The sequence below is a fragment of the Capra hircus genome, chromosome 10 (assembly GCF_001704415.2).
Source record: "Capra hircus breed San Clemente chromosome 10, ASM170441v1, whole genome shotgun sequence".
NCBI lineage: Eukaryota > Metazoa > Chordata > Mammalia > Artiodactyla > Bovidae > Capra > Capra hircus.
The window spans coordinates 63351715-63361149 of NC_030817.1; the positions used below are offsets into that span (position 1 = coordinate 63351715).

A 9435-nucleotide genomic window follows, 5' to 3' on the forward strand; every position below is an offset into this window, starting at 1 on the left:
AGACAGAGGAACACTCAGACTTTGGAACTAATTGAGGGGAATGTTTTTAACATTTAAGTAGAATGGTGTAGCTCAGACATTTTCCACAGGCTCCCCTCTCATAACTGTAGGACTAACATGAAACGAGTCTAAACAGAAAACCCCAGTCTGGCTCTCCCCTTCACTTCCCACCCTCTGACTCCAGCCTACAACTGTAAGGGGGCCCATGCTTAAATGTGGTAGGGTGATCAATCCCCTCATTTTGCCTTGGATTGAGGGGTTTGGGGGGATGCAGGACTTCAAAACTGGTACAGTTCCAGGCAAACAGTGATTAGTTATCTTTTGGATTATGGAAAGAGGGTTACGCAAGCAGGTCCAGATAGCCACAGATCTGCTGGTCAGAGATTTCTAGGGTTTTGAAACCACAAAGCATGACCTAGACAGGTGCTGGTGAGTGTGTGATAGCACATGAACTGCAGCTGGGTATCTTCCTTTGACCTCACATATTCATCTCTTCCAGAACTATGATATATTCCGGGCATGTAGTAGTAAAAAAAGATACAAGTATGTTTTTAAAGTGAAAGATATTACAAACATATTCAAGTTACATTCACTTATTTTCTTCAGTGTTGAAAAGCCTTCCTTCCTGACTTCCCTGCATCCATTTTTTTTTTTTTTTTTTTTTTTTTTTTTTTTGCCCCTTACAGTCTATCGTGTGTGTGTGCTCTACTGCTCACTCATGTCCATCTCTTTGCAACCCCATGGACTGTAACCCATTAGGCTCCTTGGTCTATTGGATTTTTCAGGCAATAATAATGGAGTGGGTTGCCATTTCCTTCTCAAGGGGATCTTCCCAATCCAGGGATGGAGCCTGCATCTCCTTCGACTCCTGCACTGGCTAGCTGACTCTTTACCACTGAGCCACCTGGGAAGCTCCCACTCTAATGACTATATCATATATATCGAGTGATAAAACCTATGTAAAGCTACTCTGTTCTCAAACAGAAGAGCAGGATCACTAACTTGTTCAAACGGCCCTTGTGACATGAAAGCCACCCCCCGGCCCCCGCTACTCCCACTGGACTCACATTATGCCACTCACCCCCTCATTCATAGTCACATGGGCCTTATTCTAACTCCTTCCTTGAATGGTCCATGTTCCTCCCGCTTTACTGTCTCTGCAAAACCAGACTCCATGTGCCCCTATCACTATGTGAAGCCTATTTCATTTTTCCTGTCCAATCCTCAGTTAAGACTAGGGTTTCATCCCAGGCTTTCAGACCTCACCTTGCCTTTCCTTTTTGCCATAATTTGTACTTTATAATATGATGACATATTATCTGAATAACATATAATGTATCCTGTAGACTTGTAAACCCAATGAGGGCAGTGCAATGTTACTTGCTGTTATATTTCCACAGATAGTAGTTTATAGAGTAAATAGAAGAGCAAAATAAAAAGGCAGAAAAGATGGAAGGCATGGGAATTAAGCAAGCTTCTACATAATGTGGGGAAGTTTACTATACTAGGAGTTTTAACATTTCTACTCTAACATGGGTATTTTATAAAACCTCACTTTAACAGCAGGAGTTTTGTCACAACTTATGTTTCCCTGTTAAAGAGAAAGCACTAGCAGAATATATTCACACTGGAAGGATTTTTTTCCATGATGTCATGGATTTGTGAAAGAGCAAAAAGGAATCAAAACACCCAGAAAAATCCCAATAGAGATTCACGACCCAGATAAACAGGATGGTGTGATCACCATCCTAGAGCCAGATATCCTGGAATGTGATGTCACACGGGCATTAGGAAACATCATTATGAGCAAAGCTAGTAGAGGTGATAGAATTCCAGTGGAGCTATTTCAAATCCTAAAAGATGATGCTGTGCAAGTGCTGCACTCAATATGCCAGAAAATTTGGAATACTCAGCAGGGGCCACAGGACTCAAAAAGGTTAGTTTTCATTCCAATCCCAAAGAAAGGCAATGCCAAAGAATGCTCAAACTACCACACAATTGCACTCATCTCACACGCTAGTAAAGTAATGCTCAAAATTCTCCAAGCTAGGCTTCAGCAATATGTGAACCATGAACTTCCAGATGTTCAAGCTGGATTTAGAAAAGGCAGAGGAACCAGAGATCAAATTGTCAATATCTGCTGGATCATCGAAAAAGCAAGAGAGTTCCAGAAAAACATCCACTTCTGCTTTATTGACTATGCCAAAGCCTTTGACTATGTGGATCACAACAAACTGTGGAAAATTCTTAAAGAGATGGGAATATCAGGCCACCTGACCTGGGTCTTGAGAAATCTGTATGCAAGTCAGGAAGCAACAGTTAGAACTGGACATAGAACAGACTGGTTCCAAATAGGAAAAGGAGTACGTCAAGGCTGTATATTGTCACCCTGCTTATTTAACTTATGTGCAGAGTACATCATAAGAAATGCTGGACTGGATGAAGCACAAGCTGGAATCAAGATTGCTGTGAGAAGTATCAATAACCTCAGATATGCAGATGACACCACTCTTATGGCAGAAAGTGAAGAACTAAAAAGCCTCTTGTTGAAAGTGAAAGAGGAGAGTGAAAAAGTTGGCTTAAAGCTCAACATTCAGAAAACAAAGATCATGGCATCCGGTCCCATCACTTCATGGCAAATAGATGGGGAAACAGTTTTTTGGGCTGCAAAATAACTGCAGGTAGTGACTGCAGCCATGAAATTAAAAGACGCTTGCTTCTTGGAAGAAAAGTTATGACCAACCTAGACAGCATATTAAAAAGCAGAGACATTACTTTGCTAACAAAGATCCATCTAGTCAAAGCTATTGTTTTTCCAGTGGTCATGTATGGATGTGAGAGTTGGGACTATAAAAAAATCTAAGGTCTGAAGAATTTATGCTTTTGAACTATGGTCTTGGGGAAGACTCTTGAGAGTCCCTTGGACTGCAAGGAGATCAAACCAGTCCATTCTAAAGGAGATCGGTCCTGGGAGTTCTTTGGAAGGACTGATGCTAAAGCTGAAACTCCTATACTTTGGCCACCTAATGCAAAGTGCTGACTCATTGGAAAAGACCCTGATGCTGGAAAGATTGAAGGCAGGTGAAGAAGGGGACGACAGAGAGTAAGATGGTTGGATGGCGTCACAGACTCAATGGACATGAGTTTGAGTAAACTCCAGGACTTGGTGATAGACAGGGAGGCCTGTTGTGCTGCAGTCCACAGGATCACAAAGAGTCAGACACGACTGAGCAACTGAACTTAACTGATTGACTAATTGTAAATTTCTCCCCTTCATTTCCCTCTTTCCCACACTCTGATCATAATATTTTTATAAAATCAAATAATAGATGAAAACAAACTGTGAAGCTCATTCTCAGTAAGGTGTAAAACATTAATAAAGCATAAATAGTTACTCTTTTTTTTTTTTTTTTCTGTGGCCTTGCCTCCTGGCTTGTGGAATCAGCTCCCTAACCAGCAACAGAACACAGACCGGACAGTGAAAGTGCCAAGTCCTGACAACTGGACCACGGAGGAATTCCCAACAGTTACTTTTTATATAGTTCCCAGAAGCAGCAACATTTGAAAATGCAAACAGCCTTAAAGTTAAAAAGTTTAGTTGGTATTCCAATACTATGGATGACTTTTTGACAATAAAATCATTCCACGTGGCCAAATAAATAAAACCAAACTCATGTTTCTAAAGCAATTATCAAGCAACATGCACAACAGATAAATTCTATCTCTTTCTCCCCTCTACTTTCATCTCTTCCTGAGCCTCACCAGGGAGCTCATACCAAGAAACCACTTTATCCATGAAGGTGAGCACATACTCTGACAAATAACAATTGATCTACAATCGGCAATAGGAGATGTGAGCTCTGGCCTTATTTGAACAAACCAGACACAAAGTGTGTTTACTAGATAGAGAGCCCTTCCTCATTCAAATTCTGGTAAAGTACATCTTTTATACCTTTGACAAAACTTACGGCAAACATTCTAGGCTCAAGATAAACAGGAGGAAGGAAACAGCCTTACAGGGCCGCTGCTGGAAAATCCACTGCTTCACCAGGATGCCCGCATGCCAATATATTCAGTAGCCTCTCCGTCCTGCTCATTTTTCAAATCTCCCATACGCATGCGTAGAGTATCCCTGCATCTATGGTGAGGATGTTGTGAAAGAGAGTCTTCAAGTCCTCTATGGTTCCCGCACCTAAAGATGGGCAATGTACATATAGCGCATGCGCAGGCGTGAGCACGAGCGCCTCCTTCGTTACTACGCACTGCTGAGATTCTTCCTGTTGTCATGGGCCGCCGCCCTGCCCGTTGTTACCGGTACTGCAAGAATAAGCCTTACCCAAAGTCTCGCTTCTGCCGAGGTGTCCCCGATGCCAAGATCCGCATCTTTGACCTGGGTCGGAAGAAGGCCAAAGTGGATGAGTTCCCACTCTGTGGCCACATGGTGTCTGATGAATATGAGCAGCTCTCTTCTGAAGCCCTAGAGGCCGCCCGAATTTGTGCCAACAAGTACATGGTGAAAAGCTGTGGCAAAGACGGCTTTCACATCCGAGTGCGACTCCATCCATTCCATGTCATCCGCATCAACAAGATGTTGTCCTGTGCTGGGGCTGACAGGCTTCAGACAGGTATGCGAGGTGCCTTTGGAAAGCCCCAGGGTACGGTGGCCCGAGTCCACATTGGTCAAGTCATCATGTCTATCCGCACCAAGCTTCAGAACAAGGAACATGTGATTGAAGCTTTACGCAGGGCCAAGTTCAAGTTCCCTGGGCGCCAGAAGATTCATATCTCCAAGAAGTGGGGCTTTACCAAGTTTAATGCTGATGAATTTGAAGACAAAGTGGCTAAGAAGCGCCTCATTCCCGATGGTTGCGGAGTCAAATATGTCCCCAACCGTGGACCTTTGGACAAGTGGCGAGCTCTGCACTCCTGAGGTCTTTGACAACACTGCCAAATTTGGCCATGCTGGTCTAAATTTTGCTCACCAATAAATTGTATTTACTGGCAAAAAAGTAATTGTTAATTTTTTTTAATATTTTAAACGTTTAAAAATATCCAATTTTTAAAACTAGACTACTAGAGAAATAATTTTTCTATTAAAATTATCAGAAAGAATTTTAATAACAAATGATAATTTACTTTCAAGTGAACGATTTGTATGCCATTCATAGGGAAAGCTATTGCAGTTCTAATTCACGCTGTTAACCTAGGGAGCCAAGGGAAATATGTAAGAAGTTTTGTTTTTAGAGAAGTCATAAATTACACAGTTATTACCTTAAATAAAAAAGTAGAGAAGAATCTGAGGTTTACAGAAAAGAATTACTGTTATAGAAAATAATAGGAATGAAAATCATGGTAGACATTAGTCGTGTTTCAACTATGATCTCTTTGAAACTAAAAAGTCTATTCTTAAACTTGTTGCTTAGGTTTTCCTTATACATTTCTGCACATTGTCTTTTAGAACTACCTATCAACTCCAACTATCAGCCTTGGGACAATTGGGGATCACTGCAAAAGATTTCCCCAGACAAGCCTTTCATTATCTTACACTCAAGAGAGGACAATCCAATCTTTTCTTCATCACAGAAAGGTCATAGGATGACATCCAAGTTCATATTGCTTGACCTGAGTCCCAGTAGAATGAACAGAGAAGAAAATGACACTAAATCAGGTATCTGTGCAGATTTAAAAGATCCCAGAGATAATTTGCAAGCTGTCGGGGCTTGCCCTACATTAGAGTTATGTCGTGCATACAAGTGGGGTTTTTAGTTGTTGTTATGTTTTATTTTAGAAATTACTTTAAGCTAAAGTTTCTGGGTCTCTACTACATTTTAAAATTCTGGTTCTTAATGTTATTTAGTTTTCTAAATTTCAATCCTGCAAACAGTGCCCTCAGTTTTCTACAACTACTCATTTTCAAAGTCATTGTATTTAAGGAACAAAAGGAATACTAAATAAGCAGTATTGAAAGACATCCTTTTAAAATTATTTTCATTTAGTTAAAATTCCTATGTCAATCTTAAAATTTTGTGTCTGCCTTGATAAGTCTTTTCTGCTCTTACTATATTACCTACTTGTGTATTTTTAAGGTAAGTTGCTGTTTTAAGCTATAGTTATTATTATACCTAAACAAGAAGGATGGCAGTGGTTTAGTTGCTTCAGTCCTGTCTGACTCTTTGTGACCCCGTGGACTGTAGCCCACTGGACTCCTCTGTCTGTGGGATTTTCCAAGGAAGAATACTGGAGTGGGTTGCCGTTTCCTTTTCCAGGGGATCTTCTCGACCCAGGAATCAAACCCGCCTCTCCTGCATCTCCTGTATTGGCAGGCAGGTTCTTTACTGCTGAGCCAGGGAAGCTCAAACAAAAAGAATAGCAGGTACTAAATTACATGAATATATAGAAAGGACCTTTCAGCTTAAGTAGCACTTGACATGTTTTACTTGATATTAATACTTTAAATCTCCTGAAATTTTCTAGGAGATTAAGTACTGTGCAACTTGCAATGAAAGAGCCGGATCTTCTGACTCCTGTCCAGTCCTGTTAATTTTTTACCACATAATCTTTAAAAAAAAAAAAAAAAAAAACCCTCAACTTCAGAAAAATCACAGTGCCAAAGAAAGCACTTCCTTGGTCACATGTTAATACAAATATGATGCAGCTTTGAAAATATTCTCTATCTTCATTATTTATCCTTATCTTTGGTCTCAAACTTTCTAAACGTTTTAACCTTCATATGTGGAGCTCTATACTCACTAAATACAGGACGCATAAGCCCATGAATGTCTTTGCTCTAAGAGATTGGTAACTATGATTGTTATTGCATATAGATAGGTGAATTAAAAATGAAAAATTAGTACATTAAACATCTAGTAGGAAGGTATCATCAAGATTTATTAATTGACTTTTCCCTTCAGTTTCCTATTACAAGCTATTATATATGAATTTTATTTCCTTTAACTTTGATAGAACATTTTCACTTGTTTTTCTTAACAAACAGCATGCTAACTTATGTTCTGCAAGCCATAATTTTGTTTTATCAGCATTTTCCTATTTTCTAGTTATTAAAAATTGATGACACTTGAACTGAAATTTAATTTTATATTGTAGAGCTCTTCATTATTTTTCAATTTCTATTCAAAATGGAAAATTTAATTTTGGAACATATGTATTCAGAATTTCATCCACTACTGCAATGAAACAGAACTCTCTGCTTATTTAAAATAAAAATCCAAGTACAGTTGACTAAATTCAAGCAAATATTGCCTTGCAAAACTCTCTGATTTAGTTGTTGGAGTTTTTCAGATTTTATGGAAAATACTGGCTGAATCTCTTAGGAAATAGACCATGTATCATTCCAATTTAGTTTTGAAAAGCATATTTCACCAATAATTATTATATAATCCACCATTTCTTTCCTTCTCTCAAAATAGGGAATTATATTAAGCAAACCCCGCCTAGAATCCTTAATTTTTATGAAAATATACACCAGCTCTTACATGAATTGGTTATCAGTAATATTGGCAGGCATTTTATTTCTACTTTAGCAGCTCTGTACTGCCTGCCCTGACACAATTCAAGCTGGGCTTTTTGTCTCTTAAAGAGTGTCAACTGCTGACCTACAGATTGAGATGAGAGATCATTTAGTCCCCATCATCTCCTGCCTTTATATTAACAACATATGCTTTTTTATTTTAGAGTAATGAATTCATTGTTTTCCTAAGACTATCTACATATTCTTTTTTTAAGTAAATAATGTAAAAATTAGTAAAGCCAAAAGTATATTGCACCATTAATAATAATTCAATAATTATAGGTTGTTTTTAGGACTATATGAGATAATTCATTGAGAAAATGAATAGGATTGTGGCTTGCACATAAGTACATATGAATCAATGTTAACTTAGAACAGTTGAATCTGAAGTTATTGTTGTTACATTTGTTCCTGCCTCTCTCTTAATTGTTGTTGCTTGTAATGTTACTTTTTTCATGATATATAACCTTAATATTCTGTTTTGCAACCGTAATTCCCTCTGGTTGTATAATTTTGAGTTCTAGTTTTACTTGGATTCAATATTCTGGTTCGAGTTTTTGTTGTTATATTTAGTTTTATAAATTTCCATTTTCATATTTTTCTATTTTGTCATCTCTTTTTGGAACTTTTTTTTGAAAAATGTTATGCTTTACCAGTTATCCTCTACATATGATTATTATTCACTATGGAGATTTGTTTCATTATCTATGTTTTCCTTCCAAACTAGTTATTCTATTTACCTTACCTATCTTTTTCATTCAATATTTATTACTTCTTTCTTTACTTCTCCTCTCTTTTTTCTCAAGAGACTGATTATATAGCTGTCCTGACATTATTTTCATACTACATATGTGTGACATATATACTGTTCTACCCAGACCTTATATTAATTCTGAAAGATTAAATGGTGGAACATCTCTAGTCACCCTTTCACAAAGTTTTTGCAGTTTTTGGTTCATTTAGCCTTCTCTTTGGGTGGCATTGTTTGAGGACTGGGTATTGCTATCTATCTTCTTTTCCATACCCTCAGGATGAGAGGGATAAGGATAGGAGAGAAATTGAAGGATTAATAGTTACAGCCTTTGATGGATGACAGATACCTCTTCTGAAATCCCTTTAAATATTCTTACATCACAGCTCACTCCTGTCTTTCAAGTGTGCAGTCTGCTCATCTATCTATGGTGTCTTTCTTATCCTGACCTTGCTCCTATTCAGTGAGGAACCCTAGAAAATGGTATGTCCAAATACTGAGGATCTTTGGTGTAGTTTGGAGCTACACCTGTCCATGGATTTTCCTAGTTTTCCCTTATGTAACAACTTATATGCACAGTACATTACTCTCCATATTAGGACATTTGTGAGACATTTTACAATTTCATGTTTCTTTAGGAATGCTTCTAAGAGTTTGACGAGGTGCATTTCATAAATCATTATTATATAATCTGTTATTTCTCCCCATGCCTCAAAATATATAATTATACTAATTATATTAAAGCTATTTAGCCAGAATTTTTTCTTAATATATACATTTTATTGAAGTCAAATTTTTAAGTAAAAGTAGTGCTAGAAGGACACATGAGAATACTGTCTTCATTTTATGTCTTCACTCCTAAATTTATGACATGACCCTTTCCTTGGTGAATTTTAGATGTATTTCTTTTTCTATATCATTCACTTCATTATATATTGGAGAAGGAGATTCTTTGATCCTGTTTTGTTTCAGTTTATTCACCCAGAAGCTGTCTTAATATTATACTAAAAATTATCTACTTCTGGAAATTTTAACTTTAAAACAAATCATGTAGAAATATGCTTCCACATGTTTCGTAGCAGCTCTGGTTATCTTTTACTGGTGTGGATCTCAAATAGTTATAGGTAAAATGACTGTGATCATCAAGATGAAGAAT

The 9435-nt window shown here is 37.7% G+C and overlaps 1 protein-coding gene across 2 annotated transcripts; it reads left to right on the plus strand.

Moving 5' to 3' along the window:
• RPL10L (ribosomal protein L10 like) lies at positions 4245 to 5009 on the plus strand. Of its 2 annotated transcripts, XM_005685552.2 has the most exons (2): positions 4286 to 4394; positions 4476 to 4930. In XM_005685552.2, exons 1-2 carry the CDS (start codon positions 4286 to 4288, stop codon positions 4928 to 4930), a joined length of 564 nt encoding a protein of 187 aa, XP_005685609.1. The 2 variants fall into 2 exon arrangements, with proteins under 2 accessions (XP_005685608.1, XP_005685609.1); XM_005685551.2 differs by having other exon boundaries at positions 4245 to 5009.